This window comes from Columba livia, chromosome 6 (genome assembly GCF_036013475.1).
Source record: "Columba livia isolate bColLiv1 breed racing homer chromosome 6, bColLiv1.pat.W.v2, whole genome shotgun sequence".
Lineage (NCBI taxonomy): Eukaryota > Metazoa > Chordata > Aves > Columbiformes > Columbidae > Columba > Columba livia.
In genome coordinates, this window is record NC_088607.1 from 34,616,120 (window position 1) to 34,635,318 (window position 19,199).

The following is a 19,199-nucleotide window of genomic DNA, read 5'->3' on the forward strand; positions in this document are numbered from 1 at the left end:
AGGTCATGTCTGCTCTGGAAGCAGACTGCTCGCTTTGTCACACTGGAGTCCACGCTAATAAATGTGAGGAAGGCTTTGCAAGGTAGGTGCTTTGTAATCACACAGGAAGCCAGTTCCAATGTCTCAGCATCACGTTTTCTCTACAGGGGAGGCAGAGCTAGCCAAGATAGGCCAGGGTGGGTCCAATCTTTCCCTTACAAAGCAGCACGGGTGTCTTTGTGGTGTAATTCCTAGAGCTTTTTGGTTTGTGGAGAGCTTAACTCAGCATCAGTGACAAGTCTAACATTCTATAGCCTGAACTGATGTTATGCCTACTGCAGAGGTCTGATCCAGGTAAAACTACGGGACTGATTTAGGGCCAACATATTACACCTAGATAGTTCTGTTTCCAGGGTCAGGGCCCTGAGGGTACTAATAGACCTTAATGGACCTGACCAACTGCACCTGGAGCTTCCACCTGCCTCCTCCACCCATGGGCCCAGGAGCTCTATTTAAGCCCTGGCTAAGCTATATTTTAGAAGTATTAGTATGTTTTATGGATTCTGCTTAGTTGCTATGGGTCCTGCTCAGTATCTGCTTGTATTATGTCTATCTGTGCTCATATAGTGGGTTATCAGACCTGTTTCTGACTTACATATGGACTTCTCAGTTCAATCTTGGACTTGCATCCTCACCTGGAAGCTGCACTCCTGGCTAAATCTAGATACAGGTCTGTCCTCTTTGCCTTGTGTGGCTACAGTGGGGCTGTCCTGCTGGCTGTTACTGTTTCTGAGAGCAGCTGCCATGCACAGTTTCCTGGTACTCATCACAGACTCAAATTTTGCCAGAGCTGCATGCAATGTGGAACAGTTTATGGGCTTATGCGCTGTGTTCTTTGGTACTATGTTGTCTAGCTTTATTTATTCTGCAGGTATGTGTCAATTCATGTGTTATTCTAGATTAAAAAGAAAGGGATGGTAGTACTACGTTGGATCAAAGGTCCGCCAGTTTAAAGCTTTACCCCTGACAGTAGAACATACACAGGGAAGAAGGCTTGAGTAGCATACAGAGCTATTTTCTCAGCACACTCTTCCAGCTTTAAGTAATATATAGTTAAAATAATACTTTTGTGGTAAGAAGTTTTTAATTAAACTTTCTCCCATTCATTTTGCTTAAAAAAATGCAACCTGTGAAGTTTTTTCATCTACAATATGGTGTAGCAGAGTTCCATGGCTTGCAACACATAGCATGAAAACATAGCTGTCTTATCTTCTAATCAATATTTGATAAATTGACTTCATATACTTTATTTTTCACAGTGAATGATCACTCTCTGATAACCCTTTCTATGCTGCTCTTGTTTTTATAGTATCCTGGTTAATATTTCACCTGGATTGCCTTCTTTCAATAGTGAAAGTATTTTAGCTGTTTCTTCTACTTTTGGTCACCTTTATTACTTTTCTCTGTGGCTTTTTAGGTTCTACTTTTGTCTTTTAAGGAGACCGTAACTGCATTTTGTATTCAAGATGTAAGCAAATGATAGATGTGGACTAAATAAGGATGGTGTACTGATGTTTCCAGTCCTTGTTTTTGCTCATTTTGTAATGGTTCCTAAGACTCCACATGAGCAATACAGAACAGCTTTACAGAGGCATCTCTTACAGTATCAAGATCTCTGTTTTGAATAGTAGTAGCTAATTTAGAGGCTATGTTTTCCCCTCATGTGTTTCACTGCATTTTAGTTAAAGGATTTCATCCATTATTTGTTGCCCAGCCGGTCATTACTGTGAGATCTTTCTCCAACCATTTATATTTAGCTTATTTTGGTAGGCTGAATGTCTTAGAGTTGCCAGGAGAGGTTGTCACCAAGTGCTACTTGCTTCCTAGGATATTTTTTAGTGTTGAACAAGGCAATGAGAAAACATTTCTGTGGCTGTGAAAATGAGCAATTGTTAACTCTTCTTTGTTTCCTAGTCTTTATTATGTTTTTAATGGAGCTGTGGTTGTACATGTTGGTGTTGGGGTGCTCCTGTTAACCTGCTTATTCAAACCAAGCTTTAGGCCTCCTTGCTTGTTGCTTTCCTCCAAGTTACTCATTTCTTGCTCCGCATTTTATTAAAGCCCGCAACTTCCAGCTTCCTAATATTAACATCTTCCAAGAAACATACTCAGCTTATATGGAGCTTTATTGATTGAGTTTGGGTTCCTTTTAATTAATTCTGCTGTGTGTAGCACTTGTGAGACCAATAGTTCTTTTACTTCTCAAATCATCTGCTGTTTTGCCTTGTAAAAATAGCTTGTTTTACCTCTTCTTTTAGCAGGGCAGGTTTTGGGAATGACAGAAGTCTTAATATCTTGTAGCAGCAGTCTTTTCAGGGAACTGTCAGATCAAGGAGGAGGTGTTATGGTTACCAAAGAGAACTCACGTGGCATGGCTAAAATTAGCTGCCACTGAGAGCTGGTCAGGCTAATGTTCAAAATTCAGGTGTATGTGTTGTTGGTTTCACCTTGCTGCGTTTGAAATGTGTCTGTGACCTTGGCTGAGATTCCCAGACTGAATTTCTTTTTCACTGCAAGGAAACGAAGGGGAGGAGAGAAGAGGAAGAGGATGAGGATGGAGGCACAAACTGGTGATGGGCTACCTACCCACTAACAATAACAATGAGCTGTGCAATTCCATGCTTCTGCCTCTCCTTTCTCATATGTCAATTAAAATAGTTAGCAAAACACTGGTATTTAAAGCATCTTCATAGCAATGGATGTGGACAGTACTGCTCCTTGGATGCAGCAGAAAAGCCTCTGCAGTCTCACATTTGAGTGGGTTGGTTCACATCTGAAGTGCTTTATAATACAACAACTAGAGACTTAATAATAACGAAGCTTTTTTTATAAAAAAAATAAAGTGGTGCTGGGGCATGTTGTTTCATAGATCCAATTTCTGACATGGAAAACAGTCTGAAGGGATGCTGGGTTTGGTGGCCTGCTTTCTGCTCTGACAAAAGGCTGCAGTGATAATGAGTTGTGTAAGAAGGCTTGACTGACTCTTCCTCTTGTTATAGCATTTTGCGCACCTTCTGGCCCCTGGGAAGGCACAGCAAATATCATCAGGGGTTCTTGATGGATGAGGTGTGGGGGATGGGGACAGCAAGGCTCATTATTATTTTTTTCCTCCCTGCAGGAGGGAGGGGGCGGCTCAGCAGCTCTTCCTCTCAAACAGCATCTCCCAGTTGGCTCCACTCGTGGGATGTCTGGGCCCGGGGGGACGCTGGTGTTTAGGGTGGCACGTGTAAGGGGAAGGGGGCTTGACCCTTTGCCCATCACCACTGAGCAGGATTTCCCTCTTCCTGCCTAAAAAAAAAGGGATGATTTCAGAGGGTGTCACCTCCGTGGCTGGTCAGGAGGCACGCAGCGTCAAACCGCAGCCCCCACAAGTAACTGAATAATTTGCTTTTTATTATAATTTTATTTATTTCGTTGTTGTTAAATGATTCCCGGTGTTACCAGCCTGGCATGCCGGCTGCGGCTCTCGGGGGCCAACCGAGGCGGCCCCGCCCGCCGCCACCCTCGCCTTCCCCGAGGCCGCGCCGGGCCCGTCCCGGTGGTGCCGCCGCGGGGGCCCAGGTGCGGTGAAGCGAGGCGGCGGGGGGCGGCGAATCCCGCTCCAGCCGCGGGGATCCAGGGCGCGTTTTGCCGCCTGCCGGGAGGGCTCGGTGCGGCGAGCGCCCCGCCGAGCCGCCCCCTCCCCGCTCCCTCTCGGAGGGTCCGGCAGGGCCAGGCGCGCCGCCGCCGCCGAGAGCACGTTTCGCGGCCCGGGGCTGCCTCTCCCGCGCCTGGGCTCGTCGCGCCATGGGAGCCGCCCGCCCGCGGGGGCCCGGGCCGTGAACCGCGCCTCGCCCGGCTCCGAGCGCGGAGCGCCAAGCCATGCCAGCGTCGCCTCTTTCTGTGAGCTGCGGGCTGGCCGCGCCGCAGCCCTGGTACGTGTGTGGGACGGGTCCCGGGGTTGCTGCGGGCGGGGGAGACCTCTGTTTCGGACCCCCGCTTCTTCCCCCCCTGCTTCGGACCCCCACTCCTTTCCCCCCCCTGTTCCCCCCCCCTTCCCCGTTGCAAAGTTGAGCCCGGGTGGAGGGGAGGCAGGAGCAGCCCAGCGGCTGGGCTCGGCGCCCCGCGGGTCAGGCCGTTTCGGGACGAGGAGGAAGGCAGGCAGGCGGGGAGGCTGGGGTTTATTCAAATGCAAAACGCAGTTTGTTGGCCGAAAGAGCGAAAAAGTCCGGTCTCCCTGGCGGTGCTGGAGCGTGTTTGCGCTGCAGCAGCCAGAGCCTGCCTGGAAAAACCCGCCAGGCGAGAGAAACTGCCTGCAGCCTCCGCGGAGGGCAGCGAACAATTAAAGGGACCCTACCCGGCAGCCCGGGCCCCCGGCCAGCCGAAAACCCCCCGCAGCCACCCCCCCATGAGAACAGCCGAGCGAGGGCCGTGCAGCAGCATCATCCTCCGGAGGTGCCGCTGGTGTGCGGGGCCGGGGGGAGCGTCCCCGGGGGCGGCTCCTCGGCTTTGCCGCGGGAGCAGCCGGGTGCGTCCGGGCGGGCGCTGCGAGCCCCGCTGGCCCATTGTCTGCAGCCCGGGGTAGGGCTCTTGGGGCTGGGGGGGGGGTGTGTGCCGGGCCGGGCCACGAGGAGCCGCTGCCTCCCCCCTAGGCGGGCCCTGCCTGCCCCTGCCCTTCCCCTGCCCTTCCCCCTGCCTGCACTAAAGGAACCAGAGCCCAGTGGGGCTGCAACCCCCGAGGTGCTCCTGGATGCAGAGAGACCATCAAGCTGCTCTGGGAGCTGGGGGAGAAGAGGTGACGGCCTTGTCGCAATTGGAGGTTTGGTGCTGGTGGGGATGGCCCCTGCCATGCTCCTCATGGAGCCAGGGGAGGAGGATGCGGTTCAGCGAGTGGGATGGGTAAGGAAAAAGGACGAGGTGGCCTGCTGAGAGGCAGGACCAGCTAACCTGACAAAGGTATGGCTATTAATGCCCGAAAAGCGAGCAGTGCAGCATGCTGGATTTGCAAAGGGACCAGGTGCAACCGTAGTCAAAGGAGTTGTGCCAGTGCCTAGCCTATCCTGCACCCCAAGGATATTTAAAGAGTGTCGTGGCCCACATTGCCTGTGTAGCAGCAGCTCAGCGTGGCGAGATGCTACTCCGTTAGGAGGAGAGGGGAGCATGTGAGTTGGCATCTTAGAGCAGGGCATGAGCCCACCCATGTCAGTGCAATCCCCCGGGTGGGGCAATGAGGTGGCCTCTGTAAACAAGCTGGCCAGAGTGGCTGCACCAGCCTGGGTTTGGCCAAGGAGTTATCTTTCTAAAAGTGTTAATGCAGTAATGGCAAAAAAAGGCAAAGATGCATTTGCAGTGTTACATGTTTAAATGTGACCAAGCAGACTTTTATGGCAAAGGTATCTCTTTAAATTTAAAAGCCAGTGGGGAAACCTGTGAAGATAACAGTAATTAAAAAATCTTCTAAAGAATAGCTCTTTCCAGCTATGCTCAGTACTGCTTTTAAGGCTCTCTTGTGGAGAGGCAGAAGGCTATTCTGTGCAGTAGTCACCTTGTTTTAATTAATGTCAGTCAACGTGAATTAGGAGTAGCGATTGAATCCAGAAAATGTAGTGTTTATTCTTGGTCTGGGCAAAATTGGGCAGGTAACCTGGGTGACCCTGGCTGTAAAGGAGGAGAAATCTGGTTTATGCTTTTCAGAAGCATTTTCTCAGGCAGCGCAAGGGTGGGGGGTGGCTGCTCTGGGGATGGGGATGAGGCTCAGTCTTTCTGGACAAGAGAGGTTGGTTGTGCTTGGAGGAGACAAGGGTGGGCTGGGTTGTACAAAGTAGGTAATTGGGGAAGAACTCAAGGTGAGATGTACCATGGGACTTTCTGATATTTATGGTTTCTATCAGACCTAAGTCTTCACTGTGTAATAATTCAAAATCCCCACTGATATTTTTTTATTATGGCTGGTGTGCTACCTGTGGTTGTTAAAGCTGGTCTAAGCATTTCCATCCTGCTTTCTGTTTTCAGTTACTTAAATTTCAAAACACCTTTCAGGCTGAAATTTTCCAGGTTTAATCTTTGCCTGAAGGTTCTTCCCTCTGCCTCCCCCTTCTTTTAATTGAGTTTGAGATAAGGTGATTCAGTTAGCATGCTGCTTTTTTTTGTTGTTGTTGTTAAGAAAAGGCAAACCCCCTGAAGAATGGAGTCAAATATTATCAAAAAGAAATGCAGTATTTGAAACAGCATAAATGCAGAATTTGAGGGGCAGATTATTAGCTGTTGGGTTTTGTTTTGCTTGCCCTTTTTTTTTTTTTTTTTTTGTATTGAAAAGTACCTGGAGTGTTCTGGTGGAATGGGCTTTCATTTGGTGAACCCTTAGAAATTACGTGGTATCTTTACTTTTTAGCATTCTCCTGTTAAGTCAGCGTTGAGTTGTGCTGAGCAGAGGTTAAAGAAGCCCACGGTCCTCCATGGGCTGCAGGAGAACACTTGCACATATGGTGTGAGTCTTCACAATAGGTTTCTGGTGCCAGTTGTTTGTCTGAGGCTTAATCTGGTTTTGTGGTTTAAACATGTGAGGTTCCTTGTTATACTTTTTTTTTTATTGTTCTAATAGGGCTTTCCCTAAACCAGGAAGGCTTTTTTTTTGTGTTATTTTTTTGTTTCACTCGCTGTGTAGGCTCCAAGGTATATGAAGTAATGACATTGCACGATGCTAAACATGGACCTCTCTGGCTGAATTTGTGGAGAATGTGTATTTCACAGCAGCCTTCAGCTTCTGTGCAGGGGAGGGAGGTGGGAGGGGTGGCAGTCCCACCTTATCCACACTTACTGACCCTTCTGAGCCCAGCGAGGACAAGAATTTAGGATGAAGGCCTTGATGGTTGATCTGCTCAACATCATCTTGTATTATTGATGTCAGTGGGAAAAGGGTTGTGCTCTGAGCATACGCCTTGGGGAGAAACTGGGCTGCTGGTCTGCAGTGCGTGCCCCAGATTTGCAGTTATGCTGCTGGTGAGTTTTTAATACATCTGAATAAAATAGCGCCCGGTTGCCTTAAAAGAAGCATAAGCCTGTAAAATAAAGCAGAAAACTAATGCGTAGTAATATGGGAAACACTGTTCTTGAATGGCATGTGGGATTGTAGAAACATCACTTGGAACAGGGCTGTGGGAGGTCTAGGGGCTGTGGGGTGCTTAGCAAGAGAGGACCTTGGGTGTCCCTCTGGGGAGGGCGTTTGGGAAATCTCCCCAGCTGCCCTGGCAAGGGGGAGAGGCCTCTTTACAGGACCATGTGTGAAATAACTCATGGTACTGTGAAGGCAGATGAGAAGTTTCATTTTTATTTTGTAACCAAAACCAAATGGGTACTGAAGGATTAAAGAAGTCAAAACTATTTCCCTCTTCCTAATGCATTTCCCATCTTTTCATGTACAAAGTGTTGTACAGACCAATCAGTAGATACAGGGAATTAGGCAAGACCGAACAACAGATTATTGACATTGGTGCTGCTGGGAAGAATACGCAGATGGTATGACATCATCCTGAAAGCACCGTGAAAAAGCTTTTGCAGAGGTCAGATTTTCTAATATGTGTCTTCTCTGGTGTGTCTTGCATCTTCCTCCAGAGCGTTTGCTGCCAGAGTATGAGGTGCTTTTCAATTCAAAGTTGTAGATCTAAGCTTGTGTGGGCAACTTCTAAGTCCGGTTGTGGCCCTCATTGCTTGGGACCTGGGTCTTGTTAAGTGCATGTTATGAAAGTTTCTTGTTTCCCCACTGGGCCAATCTCAAGTGACTTTTTGAAAGATACCTGTCGTGACTGAGATGGACAAATGACATAGACCAAGTTCTTCCAGGATGAAAGTAGTAGGTGCTATTTATTGCCACAAGTGCGTTTTTATACAGTTTTACCAATTCGTGTGTCTCTTCACTATTTGTTACAAGTTACGGCAGTAACGTCTCACTGGCTATTTTTGCTATCATAAATGTTACTCTTTTACTCTCTTCTCTCTCAGGGTACATCCTTAACATCTCCAGATACTCTGTTACTCCCATCTTTCTCATGGGTAGGCCTTAATATCTTCAAGGCTAATTTCTGTTCCCGTGCCCTCCATCAGGGAATCCACGGACCCACTGTAGTCCCACAGATACCTGAACACTGAAGCAAAATTTATTTAATTAGTACATCTGACTGTAGTGAAGCCAGGTTTAACTAGTCCTAGCTGTGTCACTTTTTTCCCCAAAATGCAGCTGTGTTTGTTCAGTGGTCACTTGTTCTCTTTCATGGTACCATAAAAAAGCTGCCACCATTTTATGAGAACATGTCTTTTAATCTTTTCCCTCCCTCCATCTTCCAACAAGAATCAAGTTATGGAACAGAATTTTGATGGACACTACCTCTAAAGGGGAAAACTTGCTTTATTTATCATCCTCTTGTGCAAAGGGAAGATAAATTAAACAGGCAGGGGTTTTGGGGGGTTGTGTTTTGTTGTCGTTGTGTGTTTATGGTATGTGTGTTTATGGTATATGTGTTTTTGTTGGGTTTTTAATTTATTTATTTTTTTTTCCCCCCTGGAGGCATTCCAGCAGTATGGGGTTAAATTCTCCTATTACTTTGCAGGCAAAATTCTCATTATAATTGTTTGGAATTTTGACTCAGATGAGACTAAAAGATTTAGCCCTTGATTAGCTTTTTAGCAGTATTTGTTGAGGATTATAGCAGTAAATGGGATTGCTCCAGATTTATTACTTTGAATAAACAAAACTCAAGCAGCTGGCCTTAAAACCAGCTTTCAGCTTTGCACATGAGTTAGAAGAGATAAGTCAGCTCAAGTAACAGACAGCTTTGGGATGCGCTGTTATTATCCAGGGCAGATCGCCGCAAACCCTCCTGTGCGTATTAACTCTTTTACTTCATAGAGATGCCTGTTCCCTCTTCTCAATGAGGGGGTGGTGGGTCCCACCTGATTTGGTTTTCAGAAGAAAGTTTGTTTCTCTCCTGGATGATAGAAAACAGACAAGTTATTATGTTGCCCCATGAGAATTGTGTTTGGTCCTGCTATTTTGGATATATAATTAGTTTTTTGCTTTGAAATGTGACCAACGTGATACAGCCATTGCTTGTCCTTAAGAAGTGAGGAGCGGTGATTTGCAACTGCTGCAGGTATCAGCAGTCAGTGCTTTAAATGGAAAAGGGAAGGTCAAGTGTTTACTGGTGTTACAGAAAACAAAACTAAGTACTAAGCTTGTAGTTACCTAATATTTTGGTCCTAAAGGTAGAAGAGTAAGCAAAGCAAACCCAATGTAATGTAGGTTTTTTAGGCACTTTATTTAAATAATGTTAGCTGGTTTTTTTCTAGTAGTTAAGGTGATTCTGGTGGACTAGTATTCATCAAGACTATGTGCTTTCTGTAGGGGAGGCAAAGTTCTCTTCCTGACAGGCATTTCTCCCAGGAGCTTATAGTCACCTCAGTGGTCAGGTGCTCAGGGTCCCAGAAAAATCAAATTAAAGTCCACTATTACTTAAAAAAATATTTAGGAGTCTGTTGCCCAGATCTGTGATGAAAAACCCAGGTTGACTCCAGTGATGAAAGCAAAACAAAATGGATAAAGCTGTTGCTGTTCTCCTTGTGTCTCTGTGTTGTCATACCTGAGCAAGTCAAATACCAGCAGGCTTTGCCATTTTCTTCAATGCAACATTTAAATGCCAGTCGATTTCCTGTGAATGTCAGCATTCTTTGTTTACTAAGAGAAAGGGAAGTCTTCAACTGCTGGGTGTTCGTAGCCTCTAATTTTGGCCCTTAAAAGAGCCAACACTTTTGGCTTTGATACTTTTTTGCATTCTCGTGAGACAGGTATATTTGTCTGTACTAAAAAGAAAAAAACAAACAAAAACCCAAACAGAATGGTCTTGCTTCTTCAGTCCTGAAGCAACCATGTTGCAATTTCCAAATGCAGGTAAAGACATTATCATGTAATTATATTGATAATTTAAAAAAATTACAAGATAGTTTTGAATGAAGCTTTTCATTGATACTCTTGATCGTGCTTCCCAAGCTTCTACAGCAGCAGTGGCAGCTGCTTATGTAGAGAAGCAGTATGAACAGAGCGTTATACACAGTATCTTCAGAAATCCAGTCTCTGTTTCCATTCCAGATCTCCTGTTTTCTCTTGCCATTCTGCTTCTGTTTCAGGGCTGATAAAGAGTAAAAAAACCTTTTCTCTCCTCAGTTCCCCTCCTGATTCACACATTCCCATGGTGCCCGGCCCTTCTTGTTGTTTGCTGGCTGTAGGCTCTGACATTTCAGTGTATGACCCAACTTTTGTAGAGTGCTTCTGTGGGAGCTGTTTGGGGCTCTGCTGTGGCCTTTGGAGCATTACCTGCAATTATAAACAGCTATGCTTGTCTGTTTAGTGGCTCCAGGTTGGATGTTTTGCTGTGATGAAGTAGGAATGCTGGTAGCTTGTTTATTGTTTGTTTGGTGGGCATTATTTTATGATCTGACCTTAGAAGTGTGTTTAGGCTTGTCTCGTACAGTAGTGCTGGCTTTAAAATGGTGTTTGAGTGTGTGGAAAAACTGCTCTCAATAATAATGTTCATCTGATGTGTAACATGAAGATGCGATACAGAATAATCACTTATTTAGGTAAGACACTTGGTTTGTATGTTGCAGTACACTGTATCAGTCAGCTTACTACTGCTGAATAAACAAGAGCTAGGCTTCAAAATAATTTAAATAAGCTATTAGAAAAGAGTCTGGGGAATTACTGTTGGCTGTGGTGGAGGTCCTGTGCTCAAGGCTGAGACAGAAACAAGGTTGCTGCCAGTGTGCGGGTTTGGGGAGCACAGGAGCTGCTGGTCCTGGCTGTTGGCCATGCCAGGCCATCCCCTTTGCAGGCTGAAATGGTCTTGGCGCAGTCTGGTGCTGTCTGGTAGGGGTGGTTGCAAGCTTTTTACATCTCTCTTGCTGTAGGTGTGTTTTTGTGGGCCTGGGATGCTCCTGGAGAACCTCCCTTTAGGGCTCAGGATTTTAGACATCATCGCCATGCTGCTTGTTGTTACTTTTCTTTCCCTCTTCCCATCAATGAGGTGCGGGTGGCCTGTAGGTGACTTTATTTGGGCTTAAGGAATTCAAAGGAGCAATGATGAAGGGAAGTCACCTTCTTGCCAGAGACTGCAGAGCCTCTTGTAGGATGCCCTTGCCTACCTATCTGATCTACTCAAGCAGCTAAATAAAGCTTATAAAGCCTTCCATGGATACTTAAAAGCAGCATGTAGTTAAAAACTATGTACTTTGTATTGTCATATTTGGGGACAAAAGTTTAGGACAACTGTGTGGCATTTTGTTGAGGGTCGTAATGGCAAAGTCAAGGCAACTGCATGTGCAATATATCTGATTTAGCTGGACAGGACAGAACCAAGGCTTGTGCTGTAATACAGCATGTGGGAGCATTATCCTGGGAGATAACCATGGGGAAGGCAATTCTTCCCTGGTTCGGTTCGCCCGTGAGCGGCACTACGACTCAGACATCTTCATGGAGCTTGTTGCTTCTCCTGTTTTACCTGGGATTGCACTGTGGTGGAGAGATGCCTCAGTGATGGTGTATGAGCGCACACACACAACAGAGAAACTCAGCTCTGTTGTATCTCTCCTGAATGTAGTCATAGTCACAGCTTTATGTTCAGTGGTGAATCTATGGATGTAAACATTAGCCGCTCTTACTCCAGAGAAAGGGTAGTTGATGATCTCTTAATAAGATTGAGAAAATTCAAACTTCTTAGAATTGACATAAAAGAGTAAATATTTGATGTTGCCTGGTCATTTGAGGTCAGTTTTATTCTTCATTTATGTTATAGGCATTTAGTCAAGCTTTCAGTTTTGGAATATACTAATATTTTTTCAAAGCTTTTGTGTTAATTGAACATAACATCCAATATTTATAATTCTAATAGTATGGTTTTTAAATATTGAAAATGGTCAGGTTAATATATATGTACCCTTCATTAATGAGAATTATATTAATGCTATTTTATTTTTTTCTGTTTCAGAGCTAATGGTATATCACCACAGAGGGCAGCAATGGGAGTGTGCAGTTTTCTGTTGAAAAGTTTTCTCAAGAGCTCATGATTTTTTTCCATCTCTCCTCTTAACATTTCTACTACTCCACAGACATGGCTCACCACGCGAGGCCTTCCAGATCAGTCAAAAAGGAAGAGTTAGGCAAAAGGAAAACTAACCAGGGCAAAAAGAAAACTAGCCAAGTGAGAAAGAAAGCCACAAAGACTTCCACAAAAGCTGTTAGTTCTGGAAAAGGCAAAAAGCCGGTGCAAGAAAAAGATGTTAAGAAAAAGCAGCAAGAAAAGAAACCAATCATGAGCTCTTCAGGGAGACTTCTCAGGAGCAGTGTCACCAGAACCTTGTCTGGAGCATCGTGGGTGACTTTGGAGAAAGCTGACAGTATCCTCTTTCATAGCCAGGATTGTTTCAACATCAATGGCTTCACAATGTCTCTCCGTAACAGATCGTTCTCCCGTAGATTGTCCCAAACTCCAACAATTGCAAAGCCCAGGAAAGCTGCAGCACAAAAAAAGCTAGAAACGAAGGAAAAACATGAACAAGAAGCCCTGGCAGTAGTAGAAGAAAAAAATGTTGAAGCGGGAGAAAGAGGTTTGAAACAAGATTCAGCACAAAGTGAGGTGGCTCCTCTGCCTGTAGGAGGTGGTCCATGTAGTGTAGGAGAAGAGTCTGCTGCCACATGTGCCAGTCAAGACAAAGAGGTAGAAATACCCGAAACAAATTACTCCATTCCAAGCAGTCAGGTAACTGATGACGATACGGAAGTGTCGGAGGTGAAATGTGAGCACGAAGACCTGCCCTGCGAGCAGACACCCAGTGAACTCGATATGGGTAGTTCGGCTAAAACATTTGTTGAGGATGCTGTCCTCGTGCTTCCATCTTCTGGTGCTGTAATCACCTCTGAATCGAACTCTAAGGTGTGTGCAGAGACCCCCTTTGATCTGGTGCCTAACAATAAAGAAACCGACTCCATTTCTGTTGATACCTCAGACCTCAGCTCAGCAGTACTGTCAGAAGAGTCGGTCCCCCTTGCCAAATCCCACATCGAAGGAGAGTCGGACCTGGTGCTACCTAGTGAAGAACAAGACTCGAATTCTGCACCCATAGTTACCTCTGAGTTTAACTCACAAGAACATTCATTAGAAGATGCAAGCTTATTTGCAGAGTCCTGCTTGAAGGCAGGCTGGGATTCAGAGTCTGAGAATAAAGACATTGCTTCAAATTCCAGCTCTGTAGCTGTCACTGAATCAAATTCACTTTTGCATTCTGAAGGTGCAAGCTCACTTGCAGAATCCCACATGAAACTGGTTGTGGATTTTGTACCCATTTGCAAAGAACTTGACTCAAGTTTGGATTTGAGTTGTACAAGAGAGAATTCAGAATCTGACTCTAAAACCATATTTACAGTATGTGAACCAGCTTCCAATACCTCTTTAAACAATATTGAAGTGGAGGACATTGAACAGCTTGTTAGATGTATCAATGCAGAGACGTTAATTTTGAGTTCAGGTTATGTCCCCACTTTATCTCCAGATTTGGAAAAAAACACAGTTGATAAAGTCTCTGGTGAAAGCTCTGGACAGTTTTCTGAAGCTTTTGTTTCGGAGTTGCCTTTGAGCACGGAAATCTCTGCTTTTGCCTCAGAAAAAGCCATAGATGCAGATTTGCCAGCTGACTCAAGACTGCAGCACAATGATTATTCATCACAGCTGGGAAGTGTTGGAGTGAGCTTGAATTTGGTTCAGGACAACGTGAGCGGCAGCACTGAAACAGTTGAGGCCTCAGGGCCATCCTCTCTTAAAACCCCAGCTGGTGATTACCCTGTTCCATATTCATCTTTGCTCCCGATGCTAGAGAAAAAGAAGCGAAGGCGCTGTGGAGTCTGTGAGCCCTGTCTGCGGAAAACAAATTGTGAAGAATGCAGCTGTTGCAGGAAACGCAAAACGAGTCACCGGATATGTAAGAAGAGAAAATGTGAAGAACTGAAAAAGCCACCACCGCCAATCATGCTGCCTTTTGAGGTAAGCCAAAGAAGTTGAAATTAAGTCACTCTTTTGAGGCTTGAGGTACATGTTGAAATTCTGCCAAGGGAAATGCTGGTCACACTGCAGCTTTAGGGAGTGCAGGGTTAGTGTTGGAGCTAACAGGTTGTGTAGTAACTCTCCCTTGTCATCTGTAGAGGTGTAGAGTAAAGTGAGCTGGAGTTATTCTTGTTCCTGCTGTGTAAATGCATAAAATCAGAGGTAAGTAATGGCTTTAACTCTGTGTTCTAGATATTGGTATATTGGCCAAAACAATGAGTTAATTGAGGGCATGAAGAGATGAGAAAGATTGAAGTACAAAATGTGGGGAGGGAGGAGAAGGAGGGCAGTCTTAGGAGACTGAATTATTAGGGTGAGTGTCTGTATTTCAAAATACTTGAAAAGCAAAGGCAGGCAGGCTATTTGCTCCTCAATTTAGTTAAAATAATTTGCTTGTGATGACAGATTTGGTGGAAATAAATTTAAGAGCTTCCAGACCAGACTGTAGCTGCATATTCCCCTTTCTCATCTCCCTGCCTTTCTAATTGTCTGTTCTGTTTCTCTCATTTCACTTCTCCTGCCTGTCCCCTTTTGTCTTTTACCACATGCCCCATACATACTTTACTTTCTTTTTCTGTGTTTCTTACTCATTTTTCTGATCCATCAGGCTTTTATAACCCAGGTCATTACTTTTGGAACAAAGAGGAGGGGAAAAGACAGTCTGTATGCCCCTGTGATAACAGCACTGACCTTCTGAGAGATTTCAGTTTCAAGATCAGGCTTTAAATCAGGTAAGTAGGGAGTTGAACGTAGATTTCCCACATCCCAACTGAATTGTCTGCCCTCTGAGCTGCAGAGTTAGCCTCTGCGCTGCTGTGTCCTGCTGGAAATCTGCTTTGTATGATCCTACAGCACCTGAGCCATGGAGAGGGAGAGATGCTGTCTCGGTAGTTAAGTTGCTGGGACGTTTGCCTTGGGATGTGGGAAACTGAGGTTCAGGTCTCTGCACTTGTGTGTACTCTGAGTGGAACAGCTCATGCTGGGGAGAATGCACCTGCAAAATGCTTCTCCAGAGCAGTTTCATTAAAATGGTGTGCTCTTACAGCAGGTAGAAATTCCTGTCTGCTGTGGAGATCTCAGGAGGCCTCCTGTTGTCACTGCTCTGCCCTGTGCTTACCAGGGTTTGCAGAGAAGTCTATGCTCTTTTTAAGGCAGGCAAGCAGAAAGAAAAGTCCTGTAGCAGTGAGGGGATATGATATATTCCCCTTTGTGGGGGAAGTATATTTGAAGTTGTAATGGTTAGGGAAGTAGGTTTAAACAGCCTGGCTCTGAGTTCATTCAGAAACCTCTTTGTGTCTCAGCTGCTCTGAAATGCTCTTAAAAAAAAAAAGTGAGGGGAGGGACAGCTATAATGTGAGTTAAGGTATGTATTAAAACAGTAGGGCTGATAGAGGTCGATCCTGACTTCATAGAGCAAGAGAGTAGTGACATTATGTCCTTTTGTATATTTAGTCAGTGGGATTGAAGAAGCTCATGGGAGTGAATCAGTGGAGTTGAGGTAGGAAGTGATCTAAAAGCCGTGTTCTAAAACAGGGTTTGGCAGGGTTGGTGAAAGGAACCACTCCAGCTTTTCTGTCAACCTTTGTTCTCCAGGCTAAACATACTTCTGTTCTCGCTGCTCAGGCTGGCCTTCTCTTTGCAGATTAGCTTTGCCCCTTCACCTTTGTCCTCTTTGGGCGCTCCTTTTTCTTTCTTTACGAGAGATTACTTGTTTTTATTATTTTCTTTGGTGGCTTTTTTTTTCTTTGCTTTTATTTTATTAAACTGGTCCCATTTTGTACAATGCATGTAGAACTGCACCAGAGGCCTCCATTTCTTGTTAAATTTCATATAAAGTTTAGAGTGCTGCTTGGAGGAAATGAAATATTCCTGACATTTAAGAACATGTAAGGTATTTTCTTATAAAATGGTATTTGAATGAAACTTGATGCCTTTTCAGATATTTCTAAAAGGAAGCTTTTCCTCATTTGTAACCTCTCAAAACTCTGCCATGAGAAAATAAGAGATGAAAGTATTTCTGCAAGGTAGATATGTGAGGAGAGATCTTAAAAGATGTTGAGATACAGGGGCAGATGTTGGGGGATGAGAAACACTTGCTCTGTTCAGCTGTCCTTTAGGTAAGATTGTAGCACTCAGAAGCATCCCATTGTGTTTTCTCAAACTGGTAGAACTGGGACTGCAACAGCTGGGACTTCTCTGACAGTAACGTGTTTCAAATAGAGGGCAGCTGGGGAAAAAACAAAACTGTAGGTCTGTCCATGGTATAGAAAGTGAATGTAATAATTGAGGTTGTCCTAGGGCTTTTTTTTTTTCTGCAAGTCATGCATCTCTCTGATGTTGGTGGAATGTGTTTTTTGGAGGTGATTCGCTGGGAGGAAGGTGTAAGGGGATAGACATGCTCTGCATGACCACAGCTTAAACATCGGTGATTTGCTTTAATGGGAATTATCTCTTCTCATTCTAAGTAAACAATGCAAAAGTGACAATGAAGTCAGTGAGGTTTATGTACGTTAAATAGTTGTAGGATAGCTGGTGCAGGCGTTTGTAGTCCATGTGTGCTATTTAAAAAAGACGTGTTGGTTTTCCTTAAGAATATATGTGGATTTACAATTACAGCAAGTACCGCCTGGCAGAAGCTGTAAGTACAGACCCAAGTGTATATTCCAACACATATGCCCATGTATGCACAAGCATTCAACCCTCAGAGAGTATCAGTTGCATGTTTGGAGCTGGTAGTAGCTCTGTTACTGTTACTTTCGTTAATTCACACACAATCCAGATAAAGATTTTTGAAAACTACTTTGGACTTAAAAAATACCACTTAAAAATAATGTCCACATAAACCTTCAGTGAGACTTCACATTGCTGAAGGTAATGGGTTTTGCAGGAATGTGACATCTTCAAAGTCTGGATAGTGTTGTGGGCTTGAGTTCCCAGCCCCTGCGTGTAGCAGTATTGCTATATGCAATGTTGTCTTCCTGAGTGATTCACACCATGGCTGTTTGGTTTAGAGTTGGCAAAGAAAAATCCTAAAATATATGGGGGGAAAAAGTTTTTTGCATACTGAAATTTTTGAAAGAGCAGCCTTGGAGGGTTTGAGTTTGCATAGATAAGAGTGTGATGCTTCCACATTCTTGTCCTGTCTGTTGTTTTCTGACATAGTATATCCATTACTGAAGGCTATTTCACAGCCTTTTCTGTTTTCTACCGAAAAGCATATTTAATTTGAAGAAGCGGTCTGCTTTGCCGCCACCGTATGGTCCCGTGCGTTGAGTCCGCCTGGATGCGTTGCAGAGTAGGGTGGGGATTTCCGAGGCTTTAAAACCACCCTGTAGATAGGACGTGCTTGCCACGGTACCTGTTGTAGGGTCCTGCTTGGGCCAGCAGCCCTCTTGGGGTGGTGAGAGCTTTAGCCCATGTTAGGTAAGGTACTGCTAATGGTTTAGTGGGAGCTGGAGTCAACAAATGGGAAAAAGTCAAGTCACCGAGTGTAAGCGCACTGCATTGGACAAGGTGTCTCGAGATGTCTTATTTAATAGCTGTAATCTGAGTAACATGGAAATATTAAATAACAATCAAGGCCTGCTTGCTTGTGGGTTTTTAACATGCTGCCAAAAACCCAGACATATTTAAAAAGGATGCCGCAATTGGAGTTTGTTGGGAACCTTCCAGTAAGCAGTTCCTTGAATGGAAAGTGCTGATTTAACAAAGCTTTTGCAGCTACTATCTGTCTCGATCCAATTATTTTTGGGGGGAAGTTTCTCAAGATTCCAAATGAAATTTCAGCTTAAAAACGTGAAAAGGGGGAGAGAGAGTTATCAGAACAGCTCGGTGGTTGGGACACTTAGATGCAGAGATGGTCTCCCATATCCCATCTGTCTCTTCTTGAACTTTTGAGAGGCTTGGTCTGCTTTTGGAACACAACCAAATGTTGAAATCTCAAAAAAAAAAAAAAAAAAGGCAAAATAGAATTCTTGTTTTCTAGCCAGACCTAGTTATAATCAAGAAATTTAGACTTTGTGGTATTTATTTTACAATAGACTCCAGAATTATTTAAGCCAGTTCTATTTTAAAATAAATGCACATAAAACACTCCTCTTGAATGTGATTCTTGCGAGTTTTGCAGGGGGATAGCACGTGGGCTGGAGGGGTTTGTTACTGGGTACCCAGGATGAGCAGAGCCGTGTGCAGGGAGTTGGGGTAGTGCAGTTTACTCTCACTTTACACACGTGTGCTCCATGGATGTGTGAAATAATTACAACTCGCACTCCTTTGTTGTTCTCTGTGATCCTGGGTGTGGACTATAATGCAGCCTAAATTACAGGTGAACTGGTTAGTTTAGCGTCTAGTTACTTTCAGAATATGTGTTTAAAAAGTTGCCTATTCACTGCTGGTCATTTTCTGTGCCAGTTGTTACGGCTTTTACAGAGAAATTTTGATTTGAAGAGGTTTTTTGTCCTTTCTTGCGTATGAGGACCCATCCTAATGGGAGGGTAAACTGCCTGACTAACAAGGAAACCTGAAACTCCCGCTGAAGTGCTGTCCAGTGCATGCAACAACTTGGGGGCTGAATCGGAACACTGGGCCTTAGGTTTCCAAGCAAACAAAATAAATATTATTTTTAATAGTTTTCTGGACTGTAAAGCATCTTAAGTAGCCAAAACTGTGAAGAAGAATCAGATTACAGAGCGTATGTACCTCTCTTGTTTTTATTATGCTTAAAGACCCTTGTAGGCTTGTGGTATTTAGGGAAGACATTGCAGATCAGTGGTTTTGTTTTACCTGATCCTAAATCCTGTTTAATATAGTTCTCTGGTGCAACAAGTTAGGAGCTTGAATTGGAAGGGAGCATCAGACAACGAAAATGAGCAGCAGCTTTGCCTTGCGTTTGCTGCAGAGTGACTTGTGTCCGCATTCGGGCATTGGCACCACTTGAGTGATTTGCACCAATAACGGGTCAGGAATTAACACTTATAATTTAGCAGTAGATAAAGAAAGGAATTTTTAATTTTAGTGTGTAGCTGCTGAAAAGATATTCTT

General features: G+C 44.5%; 1 protein-coding gene across 6 annotated transcripts in view; it reads left to right on the plus strand.

The window, feature by feature from the left end:
- The first annotated feature begins 3,733 nt into the window (after positions 1-3,733).
- TET1 (tet methylcytosine dioxygenase 1) overlaps positions 3,734-19,199 on the plus strand; it is a 66,137-nt gene continuing 50,671 nt past the window's right edge. For 5 of the 6 annotated variants that reach the window (XM_065067948.1, XM_065067951.1, XM_065067952.1 and 2 more), the window contains exons 1-2: positions 3,734-3,953; positions 12,051-14,099. In XM_065067948.1, coding sequence (XP_064924020.1) covers positions 12,174-14,099 — 1,926 coding nt within the window. In that variant the 5' untranslated portion in view covers positions 3,734-3,953; positions 12,051-12,173. Of the gene's footprint in view, positions 3,954-4,799; positions 4,918-12,050; positions 14,100-19,199 lie in introns of those variants that run through there. The other variant, XM_065067949.1, reaches the window with a different exon arrangement.